The sequence below is a fragment of the Lissotriton vulgaris genome, chromosome 5 (genome assembly GCF_964263255.1).
Source record: "Lissotriton vulgaris chromosome 5, aLisVul1.2, whole genome shotgun sequence".
Taxonomy (NCBI): domain Eukaryota; kingdom Metazoa; phylum Chordata; class Amphibia; order Caudata; family Salamandridae; genus Lissotriton; species Lissotriton vulgaris.
In genome coordinates this window covers 100,297,440-100,319,153 of record NC_141693.1, presented here as the reverse complement: position 1 = coordinate 100,319,153, position 21,714 = coordinate 100,297,440, and the positions used below count along the sequence as shown (strand labels likewise).

The following is a 21,714-nucleotide window of genomic DNA, read 5'->3' as shown; positions in this document are numbered from 1 at the left end:
TGCCAGGGAGGAGAGGGCCTTTTAGGCAAGGAGAGCCAGAAACTGTGGGTACTGTTTTGTGATCACAGGTGGCCCCAGGGCTTTAAGTGGGATGAAAAAACTGGGGGAGGGAGGCTCTCAAAGGGGCGTGGCCACTGTAATTAAGGGTGTGGCTTAAACACACTTAAGCTAAAAATCTGTGCCTACCATAGTGTACCGCCAGAATCGTATTTCTGCTGTTTCTGTCATTGCATCCAGATATATGATACAATAAGTAACATCATACCTACAACAGGTCAGGACTATTGGCTTTGTCAATGGTTGTTAGTTGCATAAGATAAATAAGTAGCAACTATGGGTTGTATATAATAATGAAACAGCTTCCACTTAAAGCCCTGGAGACTCCACGACGATGCTGCTGCTCCTGACTTTCAAAAAGAGAAGGGAAATCCATAGAAAATATGACTCTATTTAAAGGATTTCCCTTCCCTACAACCTTCACCTGGTATGACGTCATACCATAACTTCTCCACTAGTGAGAAGTGAGCTGTGTGTGCAGCTGCGGTCACTGAGGTCCGGAAAAAAATGGACCACCTGTGCCAGGGCACAAAACAGAGCCCGATAGAGACCCGTTTCAAAAATCTGCTGGTGCTCAGCACCGGTGAGACCCGGCCTACTTAAAGCCCTGGGTGGCTCCATCATGCCAGGTGTTCGGAGCTCCCCCAGTATCTGCGACTGTAGTCCTCATATAAAACCAGCCTAAAAGCTGCAAAATTCAAAGAAAATTCCTGGAATGGATGGTACTCAAGCATGAGAGCTCTGTGTTTTCATATCAATATCACATTCTAAAAAATATCAGACTTGAGTGTTATTTTATACCAGGCGTACAAAAATAGCTCAGATTAGATGAGCTTAATTCATCCTGTGCTTTTTTAGTTCTGGCCTAGAGACAGCCCTAATCTCTGTACCCTCCTTGTTTAGAAATGCTTAATAAAAATACACATATGCATACACACAGGGGCTTTTGGTCTGCCCTCGTCATCCATTGGTTTGTTGGAGTGTCATTCACATTTTGTTTCTGCCCACCACAGCATAAAGTAATTGCCCTGGGTAAGTCCAGTGTAGCCCTTATCTGTCATTCCCTGTGAGTGATGGTCTTTTGCATGACTACCTGTGCACGGCTTTTTTATAAGCAGTGTGCTTCAGTGCTAGGGATGGTGTGCTTGGCAGGTGCCAGCATTCCTTTGTTTATATGTTTAGCATCTGTCATTCACATATTGCATTTTTTTTGCAAACATTTTTTTTTAAATTGCATAGTTGCCAAATTCAGACCGGTTGAGTTTGCCATTGTGTGTGTTAAATCTGGCACATATGTTTGTTCCACATGCAGAATTTGAAATTCAAATATTACCAGAATGTTCAAGTCTATGCTTGAGTACCTTATACAGTTCAGGTTTTTTTTCTTCACAATCTGGAATCCTGTTGACGTCATTAAAAATTAGAAGAAGTTCCAAAAACTGTCTTGGATGAGCTCCCTAGGAAATTTGAGAGCTCTGCTTCTAGCCAACCCTGGCTTTTTCGCCAGGAGCTCTTTGGAAATGCTAGGAGCTGTTTGAGCCGAGGCGTCCAGGCATGCAAAGAGTTACTGCATCCAAAGTCAGCAGTTATTGGTATTTTCACACATAACATGGGAATTCTTGGAAGGTATGAAGTATGGAAATAAAGATTAAACAGTGCAGCAGGGTCTACTCAGACCTGACATGCAACAGATGGAAACCTTGTGGGTCACTTACCCGTGAGACCCAAACAAGCATAGAAAGAAAACTGAAATTAGAGATTTTATGAAAACATATACCAACACACATACGGTATCAGGAAACCCCCCTACAGGGACCCAGCAGATGCCATACACTGCCCAGGGTCATGTGTGAGTATAGATGAATACTGTATTTTTCTTTGGATTCTGATTGTGGTACTTTTGTGCTTTAAAATATAAATGCAGGGCACGAGAAGCTGAATGAAAGGAAAACTCTGACCTGGATGACAAAGATTTCAAGTTTGCCCGGGCCGTGCGTAAATATCTAATCCATGCCTAGATTTGAAATTGTATTCTGGGGATTGTAGTCCATCTTTTACATTGCTATCAGAACTACAAATTCCAAAATACACATGTATGCACAGAACAGTGGCGGCTGGTGGCATTTGAAAGTGGTGTGGCGGAAAGTGATAATCATACTGCACCGTAGCGAGCGAGCGTAGCGAGCGAGCCTGAACCCCCTAAGGAGGGTTCGGGGGGAATTCCCCCCGAGAATTTCTTTTAAAAATAGTGGAAAAATGGTGCATTTTCAAGCAAATTTGAGAAAGCAGGAAGGTTAATAAAGCAATTGTGAAAGTGCAGGTATTACATTATTAAAGAGCTGTCATATAACATAGGTAGCTGCTTATTCAGTATAACTACAGAGCTTTATATCAGACTTCAAGATACAATGCGGAGAACCTCACAGATTGTTTTTATTTAAACTGCAAACAACAAAACAAAGAACTTTTTTGATTTAAACTGCAGACAACAAAAGAACCAACTAAACAGGTCACAAACTATCACCATTCAACATATTTACTCTTTGTATCTAAATTCAGCACGTCTGTACAATTTTTACCTTGCAGTTTTCAATAGCTCACTGTTGTATGTTTGGATTTTTACTTAAGGGCAAGTGACAAAATGATTTCTATGACAAATGCAGTGACCCACTGACCTATTTACTGCATTTTGTGCTCTGCATCAGGTACATGTTCTTTGAAGCAGGCACATTAACCTTCTGTGCTACCTTTCCATGAGTCAAAACTTCCATTAAACAAAACTCTGATCTCTCTCTCTGAAAAACATGAACAATATCCTTGGTGCAACAGCAAGTGTTGCATGGCTTAACATTTATAAGGCCCCAAAGGCGCGACCTGTATGAGTCTTCAGCCAGCACCCTTCATTCATTGATCTGTTCAACTGTTGGTCATATTTTGTTTCCACACACAATAGCATGGGGCAATGGGTCTGCCCACTCAATCCATTGGCTGGGTGGCACAGTTTTGCACGTGTTTGGCCTGAGCCCTGAACACGTGCTCATCCACCTGAAAAGAAGTGCATTTCAATGCCGACCCTTCTGGGATAGTCTTTTATGCCATATACTCTATAGTTTTCCATTTTTTTGCAAAAATAAATATATCGATCAAAATTGCATGGTTTGAAAGGCCGAACCAATTGGCTTTGCCATGGCATAGCTTGTTCATTATTTTCACCTACAGCAGCCATCAGCGAAAACATTCCTGAGCGGAGTACATATACTAGTATAAAATAGTATCTCAAGGTATATTTCGTAAACATAAATCAGAAGTGTTGCAACTTCTGATATAAAACATTCCAGTTGAGTTTTTAGCATTAGCTTAGCTTTTTTCACAATACGTTTTCTAAAACTACCGTATCCATAGTGCCATTAGGCCCGGCCTGTCCACCTTTAAAAACATAACAGACCAAAACATAGCATTACAAATAAATAACACCTGCAGCATAACACACTTAAACATTACATAACATCAGAGCTGTTACGCAGCACTAGAGACGGAGAACTTAGGGGATCAAAAGTGTTGCTGCCACAGCCTAAGATTGCTCCCATGCACGATGCACAGCCACCACCACCAATTACAGCACGAAGTCACGCCTGCACAGTGCACACACCCTGGCTTGCATATGAGCCTGCCTTTATTATTTCCTCCTAGAAATCGCTGGGCTCACAAAGATGTATGCAGGCTGTACAAATTAAGCACCGGTAAAAAATGCACCTATTACTATACTGAGTATAAATATTAATTTTGTGGCATCACGTGTTGCATATAAAGGTAGTGCTGCCACTTACAAATGAGGGTGTCTCTCTGCTTCAGAGGAAGCGCCTTGAGCGGAAACTTTGGCACTATGAGAGCCCGAGAGGCATTACTGAAGAGCCCCATCATGACTGACATATGATGAGGGTCATAGACAGTAGTTTGGCGTAGTAGTAGTACAAGCAAGTGCTATCTCAGTTACAGACTATACACATCTGTGCCCTCTGACTGTCCCGTAACCCCAGTGGTTTCAAGGGCTGCATTTTAACACTTGAGGTACACATACGTGGTGGCCACAGAATCGGCTGTGGCAGTATCCTATAACTGCTCACGGAAATACCAGTCCACCGGACTCATAATGACAGCTAAAGTATATACTGTTGAAGTACTTGGTTGCCGAGTTCACAAGCACAATAAAAAAAGCGCAAATAAAGAAAATTGAAGAGAAAGTAATATTGCATACGTATAAAAAGGACATCGTTTTTGTCAGTCTCCACATTTTTCCCTGCCTGATTTTGTTGATGTTAAAAGAGTGTACAATATGCTTCTACTAAACAGTGGCATAGCACATCTGATAGCATTCAGATAGATGACAGACAGAAGGTGAAATGCAATTACAAATGCTACAGAGGGTTTTGCGCCTAGGAGTCCCAGAGGGGTAGGGCGGTTTGGGCATAGTTTGATCTATGAATTGGTGAGGTGATTGTTTATAGGTGGTAAGGGGAGCAGTATTTGACAGTCTTTTGTTGTGATTGCGCTATTTTAACTAAATGGCAAGGTCCTCACAACACGTTTCTGATTTACTCTTGTTGAGCCACAACTAACAGGATTATTCGTATCTGAGTTTGTATAGCCTTCCAACTTTTCATGCTATTTATCCCTCTTTGAAGCACTAGAAAAAATATTAATTATGTGGCTCCTATCTAAAAGGAATCACTTCAGTCATAACCCCCCATTTCTCATGTAATGTGTGACACCTTCAGCCAGTACTGGCTTTTACTTCAATACCACTACTCGTGCTGGGATTTTTTTTTACCTACACTTACAATTGCCGCGCAGTTACATTGCTAGGTTCTTTGCCTGGTTTACATGCTACCACCTACCGCCGCCCGGCCTTTGGGTTGTGGGCTGATGGGCCGTGTGCACAGCAGTATGTCACTTGACGTAAAGTCGTTATTTTATTGAAGCTGTCGGCGCAACTGTTTGTATGCTATCACTGTCTGCGACAAAAATAAAGTTTAAAAAAAAAAACCTACACTTACAATGTTACGAAAAAAATTAAAGTCCCATAAAGTAACAGGCAGTTGGTTGAAAACTCATGACTTACTGATAAGACGTTACATGAAAATACTTGGCAGCACTGTTTATGGTGCTACGAACCAGCAAATTGGTGATTGCAAACGCTGGATACATGTTTCTACGAATTTTGCGTCCCCTCCAAAAACATACACTGTATGCAGGGCCGGGTCCTGCCGGTGCCAAGCAGGTGCGGAGAAAGGTCCTTATTAGGCTCTCCAATGTTTGCCTTCACCCTCAGGGTGAAAATAAAAATCTTCACTCTGCAGCAGTACCATCCTTCACAGGCTTTGATATAACTTATAAGAGAATCGTTTTACTTTTTTCACAGTCTCATGTCAGAATTGAAGCTTTTTCAATATTATATACAACGAAGCAGTAGTAGTTGCTTATTTATTTTATGCAACTAACAACCAATGACAAAGCCAATAGTCCTGGCTTGATGTAGGAGTAATGTTACTTGTTTTATATATCTGGATGCAGTGACAAAAGCAACAAAATACAAGTCAGGCAGCGCAGCACACTATGCTAAACACCGATTTTTAGCTTACGTGTTTTAAAGCAGTTGTAAGGCACGGCCACTGGCCAGGCCCCTTTGAGAGAGACCACGCCCCCCCACCCCCCAACAGTTTTTTCATCCCACTTAAAGCCCTGACTGTATGGTACCTGCATTTCTATCGCGTTTTCTTCCCACCTGACTGTGTGTGGGTCTGAAACACCAAAATACACTCTGGGCCTCTGGCGCTGCTCAGTGAAAGTTCCACCCCGTCCCCGTTGTTACTTGGTCCATCCGTACCACAGGCAGGCAGGACTCAGTCAGACTCCAAACTGCCCGCACCATTCCCGGGTACGATCGCCGCTTTACTGGGGATTCTTGGACCATTTTTTTCATGAACCATATTCAGTGATGGCCAGTGTGCACTGCAAACAAAATAATCCTTGTTGAAATTTGGATTCTGCAGCTTTTAAACCGTGAGTCCGTGACTAATATTGTGCACAATTAAAGCGCTAGGAAACATTGAAGGCTCACTTGCTGTTAAAAGACCTGCAGTCACACTGCTAAATAACAGTGCTTGAACAACAGTCCATAAGAGTAGCACTGCCACTTACCAGCTCTGAGTAGCTGCAATGACGCCCCTCTGAGAGCAGCGCGAAGATGGCGCTGCGTTATCACCACTAGCAGCAGACAGCCCTACACGCCTCAGGGGGCATGCTTTCCTCGTGAAAGTTGAAGTGTTTATTCAGTAAGCAAGGTGCATGCCACGTTTTTGGGTGCCAATTTTTTCTAAAGAATTGTATTTTCGAAAAAAAATCTCGTGCATATTTAAAAGCAGATTTTATATTTTTTTTTAATTTGCACTAGAGCCGATTTTGGATGCTAGTGCTTCTGCAGATGTGTCACGGGGAGGAACGAGGCTTTGTATTGCGCATGCAGATAAAAAGGAAGAAAGGGTGTTTTCGTTTGAGGAAGAGGTGACATTTACCAACTTTACCCATCACTAATGCCCAGCAAGGTTCAGAAGCTCTGTGTTTTTCAGAAGAGGATTTGTCTTCTCTCAGCTGCCTGTGTGCACTCTTCCACCTTAGTATTCTGTCCCCACCCTCCCCTGCCGATTTTTTTTAAGAAGATAGTTCCGCGGGTTGAACAGAGCTCCTGCTTCCAAGACCCTTTTGAGAGATCTCACGGTCAAATCTATCAACTCAGATTTCAATCCTTCCCAATAGGTTAAAAGCAGCACTTCCATTGAGCTCCGTCATTGTGCAATCTATTATTCGAGTGCCTTGAAACGATTTTTTTTTGTTCTACGCCATAGCAACATCAAATTCCTGACAGCTGGTTCGAAAACTTTAATAAATGAGGGACTAGAAATGGGAGACCAGTTTTGCTGAGTTGGCGCCTCATTACCTGCACTGCACAGAACATGCATACCATTCACTGCAAGAGCTGTTGCTGCTCAGAGAAGATAGAAAGAGTCCGAGCCCACCGTATAACGTTGTATCTATGCCCCTCTATTTCTTCCATTATCTTTTTCAAACATTGTTTAATGTAAGCTGCGCATATTTAAACTTTTGCACCTTCGCAACGCTGTGGACAGTTGCATTGTAATTGCAATTATATCGCGCTTACCTGGTTACCCCTGACGAGGCGTTGAAGAGCCTGTGTTAAGTATCTGAAAATGCACATAACAGGGCAAGACATGCCAGTGACAAACTATCAGCACATGATGTTGTTTATGCCACTCGCCACCATGATGTTACAGTCACCAGTCACCACTGCCGCCACATGCCCATTAGATGCCCTTTCAGATTAACTTTCTGATCAGAATGATCAACACTGAACGACCATCGCACGACTTCCGTCCCAGAGGTGACTTTTTCTGGTAAAAGTACTGACACCCACGTGCAAGGAGTAAGGACAGCTGCGGATCTGTTAGCAGCAGCCCCCCGGCCCCGTCCCATTTCACCATCCCACTTGACTTAAGATGATGCAAGCATTTGATAAATATTTAGGCACTTCGGAGGTTGTTTGCAGGGCCCACGCTTGTGATGGCGGACGCTCTAGTCAGCCTCGATAGCAGCAACAGATCAGTTTGATGATGATGACCATATAACTTATAACATAACTTACGTGGGTGCCACCCGGACGCGGTCCGGTCGTGCTAATCGATCGACGATGGTTGTAAGCTGCTTAAGCAGGCCTGTCCGTCCAGGCAGCAGCCAGCAGGCGGTCCGACTCAGAGTCCACATGACGACGACTCACTCACTCCCACTCCCACAACAGTCCTCGACCTCGGCTCTCCTCACTATGGCATTGGCATCACATGATCGTATCTATCGACTTACTTCCAGACAGCGTCCACTGACTTTCACTTTCATTTCTGGGGTGTGTTTTGCTGTGCAGTACTGGGCATCTCTGGCATGATTCCAGCATGCGCAGTGATGAGGGACAATGTGGCCAATCACTGAAGACAGTGGCTCAGAGCAGCCAACACCCACGCACGCTGCACCATCCTGCCGCAGCAGTCAATCCTGGCGCAGCGTTAGCAGTGCCACTGCGCCAGGATTGGCTAAAGAGCAGACTGAAATCTGCCCATTTTGAGACCCGGGGCCCCGGGTCCATGCCTACATCGATAGTGGTAGGTCTAAAGTGTGCGCATGCGTGGGCCCGTCGAAATCTGGACAACTCCGGCCTTTTGCATGCGCACTCGCAGTCACCCTCTGCCTGTGCGCTGCCTCAGCCTGCCTGGGCTGTCACTCTCCGCTGCAGCTCCACCCCCCACGGGCCGGCCCACTTCCATATTGATGCCCGATCCTGTCGGGCTTCTCCCGGTGCCTTGGTGCGCTTGGCGCTCCGATTTCATTTTTTTTGGGAACTTGGAAAGAAAACATATTTTGTTATGCAGTGCAGTCTCGGCGGCCGTCCAGGCTAGTGGGGCAACGCCCCAACGCCCCCAATGGACGCACCGCCACTGAAAACCTGGGAAGTTTTGAGACGCGCAACTCACGTCAGGGTCGGATTCGCCCAGAAAACTCTACACTTACAGTTAAACACGTCCTTTTACTTTGTAGTATTTCTACATTTGATTTTCAAATTTTAAGCGCGAATTCAAGTAATAAAATGCACAGGCCGGCTTTTCTGAAAGAGAGCTTTCGATTCTCCGAATTTACAATAAAAACGTACGGTAGCCTAAAAGGTATTCTCGTGTTATGGATTTGCGCATCTCGTGTTTGGCCCAGTCCCTTTGAGGAAGCATCCCAGCATGCTTTGCAAAGATTCGCAGGTGCAGGAAATTGACCGCCTTCCGGTGGCGTGTAATAAATTGCAGAGTCGAGCTGTTCTTTTTTTCTGGCAGTCAGTGTTATGGGTCTCTCCTCCGGTTGTTTCCAGTTAAAGAAACCGGTAAAGTGCGGTGCTCTTTTCCAATTTTTGTCTGTTTTCTGGGCGCCTTTGTTTGGCCTGTGTCTAAAGGTGTCGTCATTCGCATACTCTGACTTTAGATTTTGTCATCCCCTGCAGCTAGTTTCTTTGATCCTCTAATCTTCTGCTGACCTTGTTTAACGGGGTCAGTGTACATCCTGGGAGTTTCTGTGTAAACCGTGCTTGAATCCGCCTTCCGTTTTGTTTCTGGAATTAGCAAATTTTATTTAACTTTCGTAGTTCAGAACTGGGCTTCTCCAGCGCTGTTCTGGGAATTAAAAATGAGGTGGTGTCTTAATTTGACATCAAATCCGTTTTGTGTATATGATTTATTGATGTTTTAAGTTTGGGCCAATAATACTCCCCTTTAGGCCATTCTGTTGATTTCGGGTATAGCGACAGCCAAGTTTAATTTGTCTTTCCATAAGAGTTTTTATGCCTTTTTCTTTTAAAATTGTAAATAAAACCGCCTTTCTTCTTTTAATTTGTAGTTCTGTTTTTCTCACTGTGTGACCTGGAATGGAATTGGCAGAATCCAGTTATCCCTGGAATAGTTAGTAGGCCTGGACAACTTCCAGGTGTCGAGGCCCCTTGGGATAATTTGTTTTGTAAACAGAGGGCAGTGGTAAAGGTCGGGGATGGCGGGTAATGTTAATCAGGACTTGGGTGACTCTGTCAATCTTGAAAAAGCACCAGACGAACTATCAGTAGGGGTTCCTGTCACAGGAACACGGTATTTCCATTTGGCAAACGTGCATTTGGGAATGGCTTGCTCTGTTGAAGTTTAATTGGACTACAAGTACCATAATTCAGTGCACTCTAGGATGAAAACACAGGAGTCAACATGTACTTGGATATGGAGCTCCTCCACCATGGTTTCTGCATCCTTTGGCCATTTGATTAATAACCCGCTTTTACCTCCTCACATGACTTGGCTACACTTGCAAGTTTTGGATCAAGCTGCTGGATTGGCTACCCTTCGTTTTCCTGATTACCCTAGTTCCCGGTGTTCCTTTTAAGCCACTTCACGGTCCTACTTGCCAGCGCCTTGAAACCATTTTGTGTATGCTGAGCTTTAAAAATGCACCAATTGTCCTATGCAAAGTTAAGTTTAGCCTGCAGCAGAACATTACACAAATTCATACTTATTGTCGTGACTTCTGCAGGTACCTTGTCTGACTACCTCATTTTTGGGCCTGGCTTGACAGCACAAGTGAAACAAAGTGTACGCAGTTCCTTGGTGAAATATTGCTCACCACGAGACACCAGGATAACTGGTGGAGTGAAGGAGAAAACAGGGGTCGTAGACGGCACAAGTGTCTGCAAGACTATTGTATCTTTAATTTAGACACAAAGTTCGCTTTCGCTCCACCTAAATCAGGCCTGGGCACCTATTCAAATTTAAGGTCTGTGCTGCGGATTAGTAAAGATCACAGTAAAGTTCTGGGCTTGATGCCATCTTTTTTTGGGTAGTTAACTTAATTGAAAGTCCATGTTCTTTACATCGGAGTCCTGACAGGCCTATCTAAGGTCTACAAGGGCTATATCCTTGCCATATTTTCTGGATAATAACTGAATGTAAATGTATCATTTACCTTTTTCTGTGTGTATTGGTTTTTACGTGGATATTCTTTAATTCTGTCATGGATAGACCCCTGCTAGACCTAGTTGTTCTAGCCCAATCTCTTGCCTCAGCCAGGTACGCACCTTACATAGCGATCAGAAACTATCATGTGTGGATTGCTCTTCAATGAGCTTTGCGTTTTCATCATCCTTCGAGTGAGGGCAGTTGCTTTTCCGTTGGCAGAGACCCCTACTTGACATAGGGCAACTTGCGTCTGATGCGGCGTTCTCCAATGACTCGTTCTGTCCTTAGAACTTAGGTTGTCCTTCACCAAAAGTAAAGTTCAAGCACTAGAACTTCAAGTACCAGCATGCAAAGGGTTCCAGACTGACCTTCCAGGAGGAGACGAGTATCTCATACCCAAGACCAGTGTACTGGTGATTTTCCTCACATTGCACCACATCCACTGTGCTTAATACCAAACAATAGCTCTGAACTGGTACAACACTTCAGTTCCAATAATTAATTAAAAAAATCTTTCTGGGTCTTGTAGCGTTTGTCATTCCATTTGGAATACATTGCAATTAGGGCTTCCGGTTTTATTATTTTTTTTTTTTTTTAGCATTTCGTCTGTATTTATCTATTTTGTGTTTTTCGGGTAAATGAAGTTAAACTGTACATTTCCAGATTTACCTAACTTATTGATGCACACTCATACTTTGATATCTGTCTGTTTTAGCTATTTCAGCGGCCAAATATTATGTAACAAAACATCCACTGGTAAACATTCGCATACTGCAAATGTATTATTTAATGAGATTTCAGTCCGTTTTTTATTTCCCTTGCTGTCCATCTGCTCAGGTGTTGGTCTATAATTCATGAAAGAAAGCACAGAGTCCCTTCAAAGAAGCCCAATTTTCAGTATTTATCCACTTTTAAAAATAAATGCAGACAGATAACAAATTGTGTTCTGTCTGTATTTATCTGTAAAAAAAAAAAAAACGGAAAACCAGGAGCCTTAATCGCAATATTGCAATGCTTTGTAACTACAAAGCTCAGTGTTGCAATCATGGTTTTATGGGAGAAGCACAGTAAATAGCTTACTATACGCAGTTTACTAAAGCAAACTAAGGCTTACTCTTTAGTAGGTCTTGCAAAAACATTGCTTTCAGCGGTTTAATGTTGAACTTCTATTGTCTGCTATACCAGGCTATAAAAACATTTTTGAGGGTACATTGGGAGTGAGGTGGGGGCTCATGTTATAAGTGGTGGGTGCCTTCATCAGGAGGAGGTTGGTTGAGATGTGTGGCAGCATGAAAAGGGGTTCAGTGATGTCGAAGGACACCTTGGAAAAGGGGGGATTTTAGTTAAGGTTCCATGTGAAACAAGTATTGGCAAAGCCTAGAGCTCTTGGCTTTGACAATGTGTTTTAGCTCGGTTGTACACCACTGTGGCTGGTTTTACTGATCAAACTATACAGCGCAAAACGATAATGTGTGGACATCAACATCACCTAGTGTGCTGCTTTTTGTTTTTATAATAAAATATGTTTCAACAACTTCAGAATTACAAAAAATGGGCTTCATTTGTGATTTCCTAGTTCTGATGTATTCTGAAATGTTATCCAATTAATTAACTGCCATTTAATTCTTGTGTTGTGTTTAAAAACCCTGCATACAGCCTTCCCTTTCAAACTTTCAATCGCCAGTAAGATTGTCACACAAATCCTCTCACTTTGTAGTTGGAGAAAGCAAAGGTAACTCCATGTCCCTCAGAAGACAAAAGCCTAACCTTTTTACCATCTTTGAATGCACAGCAATTGTGTCTAGGTGGAAACAAAAAATGTCTGTATTGCTCATTTGGTTCTGAACTCCAGCGTATTTTAGGAGATGCTTCAGCATCCCCTCTTCCAGTGCCTGTGGCATAGGAGTGAAATTTGAGGAAGAAGATGCTGTTATGCTAGTGATAAACAGCACTGACCAATAAAACAAGCTCATGACAAAACCTTGTTGCACACTGGCATGCAAGATTGATGAACGAGTAGAAACAGTCAAGCGGGAATATAGGCGGCAGGAAGCCTTTTCCAAGAAATACAGCAGCAGGTTTACAGCGTCTTGAACTAGCATACAAGGGTGACGATTGAAAACACATGTACTCTCGGGGTGCTTCATCAGAAAAGTTCCCAGAAAGAGCACTCGTGGAAGAACAAAAAGAGCCAGTTAGAGGTGGTAAACTGGCTGTGCTCCACTGGAGGGACAAAGACCAAGCAAAGCCAGCAAATAGACAGCAAGCAAATGTGTTACAAAACACACAGCCAATGGCACGCAATTGGCAGAACTCATTCCTAGGAAAACTTTCAGCATGTCCCCAATAGGTCCATGAATGAGACCGCTTCGACCTCAACTGACTCAAAAGTATACATCCTTGTATATCTGTGCAATTTTATTGAATGACTAATTCCACCCCACCATATTCCCCGCCATTTATAATATTGGATTCATTGACTGTGCTAACTGCAGTCCTAGCATGTGTAGGTGAGTTTGTTAGCAGATATTTATGTTTGGTAGATGTTTTAGGCAGTGGACTCTTGAGTCTCGTATTGTGGACTGTTTTAACTTTGTCTCCTGGTTCAAGAATGGCGAGCTGGTTCAGAGTATTCCTAATGTGTCAGCAGCAGGCCAGTGGGGCTGTAGATGGCAGCCACTCTCAATGAACTCATCCTAGCTCTGGTGACTTTGTTTTGCTAGCTATGTCATTGGTGGTGTAGCAGTTCTGTGTGGCCATCATGTTGATGGTGAGTGCACAAAGTATAAATGCCTCCACTTTTACCTCTACGTGTTTATACTTCATAAATGCCACCGATGTATTCTCCTTAACGAGATCTTGAGTTTATTCTCACTTCGCTATAGTCCTAAATGGCGCCAAGTTGTAAACTCCACTTGTCCACTCCACGTTTTCAGTTTACATACCATTATTCTATTTATTTTCAGCTCTGGGTGGCCAGCTCTGGTGTAGGAGGTCTGGATTCACACAAATTATCAGGATATCTATAGGTGTTCATTGTCCCACTTCAAATAGTTTGCAAAGTTGGTTGTTATCCTGAATGTTGGTTTGGGGACTAAAGTGGGTTATTGAACCATAGGCCTAGTGGGCCATCTATTGATCGCTCGACAGCTGATGACAAAATAAATGTGCCTACCTGTCCGTGTGCTAGCGCTGTGAATGTGATGGCACGGCAAGTCTCTGGGGAATCGAAGCTCTAAGGTGGAAACTGTTCAGCATGGGTTTTACAAGACATAATCTCAGTTTCAATCCAATCGAATAACCACGTTATTGGCACTTCTAAATGTATCTTGTGTGTGTACTGTTAAATAAAATATTCTGCTGATTTCGGTTAGGAGTTGTATAGAAAGGCTTAATTTGTGACCTTATATATTCTGTTTATTTGAAAACTGCTTGAAGAGGCATCTTAGAATAGCCTCTTGGGCCGTGCCCATTTTAGCCCCCACAGAAGGAACGTCGTAATTATGCCGTAGGCCCTGATGCAAGCATCGAAAGTGGACCCGTTGAGCCCCACCTGGGCTATGTTAAAAGGAAAAGAATCCTTTACTGGGGTGAACGGGCTCTCCTATCCCTGGTCTCTGATGCCAATTCACCCTCTGCATTGTTGACCATTCAATCCAACATCTGGAAGCGGCAAAGGAGATTTTGAAAGATGATGGGGAATTTTTCTCTATCGACTTCCTTTGAAATGTGGGCAATTTCAGGTAGAAGGAAGCTCAGATAAGGGTATGTTTGGCCTAAAACATTAGGGGAGTCTCACTTGAATAGGGGGTATTGGCATGTTTACCATTGACAGCGACCCCACCTCTTTCTTCTCATCTAGAACATTTCCATTGACTGAGGCTTCTTGGCGTTAATTTCCAAAGGGGCATTGAAGCAACTTGTAATTAAAGGAAAGGAAAACCATTTGACGTCCAGGGTGACGAATTAAGTTCTAGTATTTTCGGCCTTATTATAGTAGAGCTGTTTCTTTTACAAGTGACTTTAATCCAACACTGCATACAGACTGGAATTCACCCCCACAGGAAAGGCTTAAATGCCGCGGGTGAGTAAAGTATGTTCCCACCTTCACTCACATGAGAGGAAACATTTATTCTGTTGCGAAATTGCTTGAATCTGAGGGAATTCTTACAGCTGTGATTAACTCTTCTGTGTACATTTTTGGAAAATGATGCCTGATGGGCCTTCTGTAGGAAGTAGGTGGGGTTTGTGGAAGTTGAGATCTTGGGTGCTATGGACGTAGCCTCTACGTCCATAGCGCCACAATTGGATGCCTTGGAGGTCCTGTCCACGAGCCCGCACTGAGCAGTAACTGCCGTGTGCTGCTCTGGTGTCCCCTGTCACCCTTTCTGGCTCGGAGTGGGAGACTCTTCTGCTCCGGCACAGGAAGGGTGTGCTGGTTCTGCAAATGTTGCAATGGAGTCACTGACTTGATTACGTCATTACTGGACTAAGTAAACTGCTTCCTGGTATCAAGAAGGGGGCTAAGGAGCCCTCCTCTCCATGGTAGCAGGGAGTTGTTCTTGAGGGAGGTCAAGTTGGAAAGCTAAGAAAATACTTTCCAGCGATGCCTCTTACCCTACAAAGTTCCAGACGATTAAAGTGGAAAGTGATCTCCAGGCGCTTCCACCGGACACTAGGATTTTTTTATTTAGTTGGGTGAGCTGCCTTTAGGGCAAGGACCTGTGCCGCTCCACCCCTTCCAATATTTTCAGTCTTTCTGACCCATGGCGGCAGATGGGGTGTTTACCCCTAATCTGCCCCTCTGGGGAGAAGGGGGCAGAAGGCTGACTAGACAATAGGGAAATTCATAACTATGAAAGATAAATAGTTGGGGCAGCCTACCATTCATAGGGCCATGTCTCACCCCAAAAGGAGGCAATAGTCTTTCCGCTCCTCAGTCTTTGTTTAAAATCACTCCTTTTCTTCATGTTTGTGCCCTGAACGTCCGAAATCTGCAGGGATCCACAAAATGCCTTCCACCCAGAATGTACACGCGTCTCCACCTAAAAGCATTACCCCACTCGTGTAGCTTGGCCTAGCGCTCACAAGACCCCAAAACTCAGTGTGGCAACATCGGCAATAGGGATGGTTGCAGTATTTGGCCAGTGGTAGGCCTCCACCTGTGGAAACCTACAGCACCCAGACATTTTTGCAAACTAAACACCTGTGGTAGTCAAAGGTAGTATGCCTCTCATGGACCCCATGAAGTTTCATGCCCACAAAGCCCTGCAATCTTCAAACTTTGCACATACAATCACACCTTTTTCCTTGTATTTCTATGAAAGGAATGTTGTGGTTTGCTGCACATTCCAGAAGTTCCCAACACTCCGCTTTCCCCCAATAGTGCAAACGCTTCCCCACTTGTGTGGCTGAGCCTAGTCCCTGCAACGGGAATCTGTCCAACCCGGAACAGCGAGTTCTTTCCCTGCCTTTTTGTTTCCTGCTTTACTTTTACAGCCGTGCTTGGAAGCAAAGCTGCTCGGCTTCAAGTTGCATTGTTTGTAGAAATATCGCTCTGTTAGTGTACTGGAGTCATTCTCTCCCAGCATGACTTGAGGCACCAAAACTACCAGGTACTGCACATTGGACCTCTAGGCACTTTGCAGACATCAAGTGGAGCACCCCTATCTCTTACAGCAACACGAATTGTCAAAGTGGCCCTGGAACTAATTGTTAAGCTCTCTTCCGGGTCTGTTAACAGTCTTAAGTTCAGCAGGAGCTCAAAGTGAGCCCAGCGGTTTCCCAGCAGGGCATGCAGACTGGTTGCCGCCACAGTAATCTGGGCTGTAATGTGCAGCGGGAATCTCGTGTAATTGACTCACCAGGAAAATGGATAGTTGTGTATGCGGAGCCCCGCAAGAACATCCCCTGGAGGAGCACACCAATTGAGATCACACAAAGGTGCTTCTTTATTGGATTCTAAGTCTTTATTGCTTCATTTATATCGTAATTTTGAGTTTTTGCACGGCTTCGATATTTAACAGCATATCGAGAATGTGATAATCCATTTACACATGAACATTATGCTCCAATGCATTTCGGGCGTGGGCGCCCTTGATCACGGAGAGCTAAAAGAGGAAGCAAAGAAATATGGTGGGTGAGGGAAGGTGTTCGAATTCGAGGGTACGGGGGGTCTATCAGTGTGCTCTTAAGTGTGGGGCTGCTAAACTTAGGCTTGCGCAAGTGGAGTACAAAGTGAGGGGTTAATGGAAGAATTACCGCCGGTGAAATGTGATAGGTATCTAAGTGATCAAACGGGAAAAAAACGGGAGGAAACGCTAAGGGCGTGCTCTTAAATGTGAGGCTGCTGTGTTAAGTTCGCGTAAATAAGGTGCAGGGTAGGAGGTGATAGGAGTTTTACCGTCGGTGAACTAAATCGATGGCGGGTCTCTGGGGATGCTTACTTCAATGTGAAACGTGATGTCCTTAGGTCTGTTCCTGCGGTCATCTGTTTGCCGTCAGGGACGCGTGAGAAACAACCGGCTTAATCGGATGAGTAGACAGAGATAACGGACTCAAGTCCGTGTATCTGGGGGCCATCTTGGAGTGGGGTAATCCTCTAAAAACACCGGAAAGTGTGTACATGCGTATGTGCATGAGGGTGAGGGAATGAGTTTGGTAAAAGAAATTACCAATAAACACAGAATAAATAAGGTAAACAATATTACATCAATGTGTAGCCATGGAGAGTAGAGGCATAAATATAGTGAGATGAGTGAAAGTAAAAAGGAGATACATAAAGGTTAGGACAGGATGAAAAGTAGTACTCAATAATTGGTAATGAAAGAGAAAGAGCTCCAATATTAGGTAGGTTAAAGGGAATTGGAATATCATGGGAGAAATAGGGGTTGGATAGGGTAAATGGGTGTGAGGAAATTAGACATAGTGAGAGAAATAAGAGTAAATGAGGTTAAGATAGGGTGAATACGGTGATGAAATGAGGTTAAGATAGGGTGAATACGGTGATAAAAAATAAGAATAAAAGTGAATGAGGTTAAGATAAGGTGGATGCAGCGATAAAGAGAATGGAGAAGCAGCGACATTACAGTAATAAGTTATAGGTAACAGCTAAATTCTGTACGATCATTGAGTCCATGGGGCTTAAGAGTCTGTAAGAGGTAGATCCACTCGAGTTCTCTCTTCAGTAACAATTTGGTATTGTCTATACCTTCTGTTTTGGATACGATCTCAAGGACCATGAATTTCAGTTGTGCGATGGTATGATGTGCTTCCAAAAAGTGAAGAGCAATGTTGGATTTTTCAGATTTGAGTCTGATGTTAGACTTGTGCTCATTCAGGCGGGTTTTTATTTTCCGTTCGGTCTTCCCTATGTATAATTTACCGCATGGACATTTGAGGGCGTAGATGAGGTTGGTGGAGTCACATGTGGCATCTACATGGAGCCTGATGTTGTGTCCTTTCATAGGGTGTTGTATTTGATTGCCTCGGATTACACTGTTACAGTGTCCGCAGTTTAGGCACGGTTGGGTGCCACGGTGTTTTTTGGTGGACTCGGTAGGTTTAGCCAATATTTCCTTGATGTTTCGGCTCCTGGTGTGAGCGAATATGGGGGGCTCATTAAAGATGCCTTGGAAATCCGGTTCATTTTGTAATATTGGCCAGTGCTTCCAGATCTTTTTATATGCTGCGCTAGCAGTGGAGTATTTGGACACGAGGACCATACGTTGTTCTGTGTTCCTATGAGTCTTTTTAAGGCAATCCTGTCTCGATGTGTTAGCCACACGGTTCTTGGCGTCTTGCAAGATGTTTTCTGGGTAACCACGTGCCTGGAATCTCAAAGACATTTCCGTCATGCGTTGATGAACTATGGTTTCGTCGGAGACTATGCGTTTGACACGCAACATCTGGGAAAACGGAAGGTGCTTTTTCAGGGACCCTTGATGGAAGCTGGTGTAGTGGAGGGCATTATTTCGGTCTGTGTTCTTTCTGTAAAGATCCGTCACAATACCATCGGTTGTATTCTTGATGTGAACATCTAAGAAGGCAATGTCTGTGTTGCTGATTTGCCACGTAAGTTTAATCCGTGGGTCTTTGGTGTTAGTTTCTGTCAGAAGGTTATGGAGCGATTCTTTGGTGTCTGCCCATAGAAAAAACAGGTCGTCAATGTACCGTAGAAATAGTTTGGTGTGTTTCTGGAAACTTGGATGGGTGTATAAGAATTTGGTTTCAAAATCCACCAAACGCTCAATCCATGAAACCACCGGCAAATCACCGACGGATCTTTACAGAAAGAACACAGACCGAAATAATGCCCTCCACTACACCAGCTTCCATCAAGGGTCCCTGAAAAAGCACCTTCCGTTTTCCCAGATGTTGCGTGTCAAACGCATAGTCTCCGACGAAACCATAGTTCATCAACGCATGACGGAAATGTCTTTGAGATTCCAGGCACGTGGTTACCCAGAAAACATCTTGCAAGACGCCAAGAACCGTGTGGCTAACACATCGAGACAGGATTGCCTTAAAAAGACTCATAGGAACACAGAACAACGTATGGTCCTCGTGTCCAAATACTCCACTGCTAGCGCAGCATATAAAAAGATCATCTGGAAGCACTGGCCAATATTACAAAATGAACCGGATTTCCAAGGCATCTTTAATGAGCCCCCCATATTCGCTCACACCAGGAGCCGAAACATCAAGGAAATATTGGCTAAACCTACCGAGTCCACCAAAAAACACCGTGGCACCCAACCGTGCCTAAACTGCGGACACTGTAACAGTGTAATCCGAGGCAATCAAATACAACACCCTATGAAAGGACACAACATCAGGCTCCATGTAGATGCCACATGTGACTCCACCAACCTCATCTACGCCCTCAAATGTCCATGCGGTAAATTATACATAGGGAAGACCGAACGGAAAATAAAAACCCGCCTGAATGAGCACAAGTCTAACATCAGACTCAAATCTGAAAAATCCAACATTGCTCTTCACTTTTTGGAAGCACATCATACCATCGCACAACTGAAATTCATGGTCCTTGAGATCGTATCCAAAACAGAAGGTATAGACAATACCAAATTGTTACTGAAGAGAGAACTCGAGTGGATCTACCTCTTACAGACTCTTAAGCCCCATGGACTCAATGATCGTACAGAATTTAGCTGTTACCTATAACTTATTACTGTAATGTCGCTGCTTCTCCATTCTCTTTATCGCTGCATCCACCTTATCTTAACCTCATTCACTTTTATTCTTATTTTTTATCACCGTATTCACCCTATCTTAACCTCATTTCATCACCGTATTCACCCTATCTTAACCTCATTTACTCTTATTTCTCTCACTATGTCTAATTTCCTCACACCCATTTACCCTATCCAACCCCTATTTCTCCCATGATATTCCAATTCCCTTTAACCTACCTAATATTGGAGCTCTTTCTCTTTCATTACCAATTATTGAGTACTACTTTTCATCCTGTCCTAACCTTTATGTATCTCCTTTTTACTTTCACTCATCTCACTATATTTATGCCTCTACTCTCCATGGCTACACATTGATGTAATATTGTTTACCTTATTTATTCTGTGTTTATTGGTAATTTCTTTTACCAAACTCATTCCCTCACCCTCATGCACATACGCATGTACACACTTTCCGGTGTTTTTAGAGGATTACCCCACTCCAAGATGGCCCCCAGATACACGGACTTGAGTCCGTTATCTCTGTCTACTCATCCGATTAAGCCGGTTGTTTCTCACGCGTCCCTGACGGCAAACAGATGACCGCAGGAACAGACCTAAGGACATCACGTTTCACATTGAAGTAAGCATCCCCAGAGACCCGCCATCGATTTAGTTCACCGACGGTAAAACTCCTATCACCTCCTACCCTGCACCTTATTTACGCGAACTTAACACAGCAGCCTCACATTTAAGAGCACGCCCTTAGCGTTTCCTCCGTTTTTTTCCCGTTTGATCACTTAGATACCTATCACATTTCACCGGCGGTAATTCTTCCATTAACCCCTCACTTTGTACTCCACTTGCGCAAGCCTAAGTTTAGCAGCCCCACACTTAAGAGCACACTGATAGACCCCCCGTACCCTCGAATTCGAACACCTTCCCTCACCCACCATATTTCTTTGCTTCCTCTTTTAGCTCTCCGTGATCAAGGGCGCCCACGCCCGAAATGCATTGGAGCATAATGTTCATGTGTAAATGGATTATCACATTCTCGATATGCTGTTAAATATCGAAGCCGTGCAAAAACTCAAAATTACGATATAAATGAAGCAATAAAGACTTAGAATCCAATAAAGAAGCACCTTTGTGTGATCTCAATTGGTGTGCTCCTCCAGGGGATGTTCTTGCGGGGCTCCGCATACACAACTATCCTGATACTTGAAGGTGTTCCGTGACGGATAACACCACCCTAAGTGAGCACCCATAACCCACAATACTCCATCTCTTATTGAGCAACTTCTTCAACTTGAGGTGTGCACCCCGTTATCTCTACTATTCGTTCACCAGGAAAATGTTCACCGCTCTTGTGCCCACCAAGCTTTTACTACGGGGTGAACACTAGTGACACTACTTCGGAGTAGCCTGGTGGCACTGGAATCCCTGTTTGGTTCTACAAATCGCCCAAATGGCTAAGCTTTCCAGTTGAACCCCCAGCCCCGCCCTCCTTTCATGCTCTTCTGCACATTAAATCAAAGTATCCTGATGCAACAAGTATGGAGAAACTTAAATTATCTCGTGTGCTCTAAATTTTCTGCCAGCAAGCCCTTGGTCGCCATCTTGGTACCAGTGCAAGTCTAAAGTTTATCAAAGGTACAGTGCAGTTGTTAGGTTTAATACAATCAATGTGTGCTGTGGGTTCACTGCATGAGGCGCGTTTTCAGAACTCGCAAGTTGCAGTGACTCCTTCTGTTTGGTGCAGCTGTAGCTTGCCTGAGCGCTGCGTCATTTTGGGAAAACTATGCCACGCTACTTACAGCCTGTTGGGTGGTAACCATGTGATGGCGTAATATCTGTTTTTAAATATT

General features: G+C 43.8%; 1 protein-coding gene across 5 annotated transcripts in view; it reads left to right on the top strand.

Moving 5' to 3' along the window:
• Positions 1–21,714, top strand: part of GSN (gelsolin) — a 190,361-nt gene that overhangs the window by 22,467 nt on the left and 146,180 nt on the right. Inside the window, exon 1 of one of the 5 annotated variants that reach the window (XM_086920976.1) lies at positions 8,957–9,046. The exons of 3 other annotated variants lie outside the window; for them this stretch is intronic. In XM_086920976.1, the coding sequence (XP_086777102.1) occupies positions 9,008–9,046 (39 nt within the window). In that variant the 5' untranslated portion in view covers positions 8,957–9,007. Of the gene's footprint in view, positions 1–8,956; positions 9,047–21,714 lie in introns of those variants that run through there. One more of the 5 variants, XM_086920979.1, reaches the window with a different exon arrangement.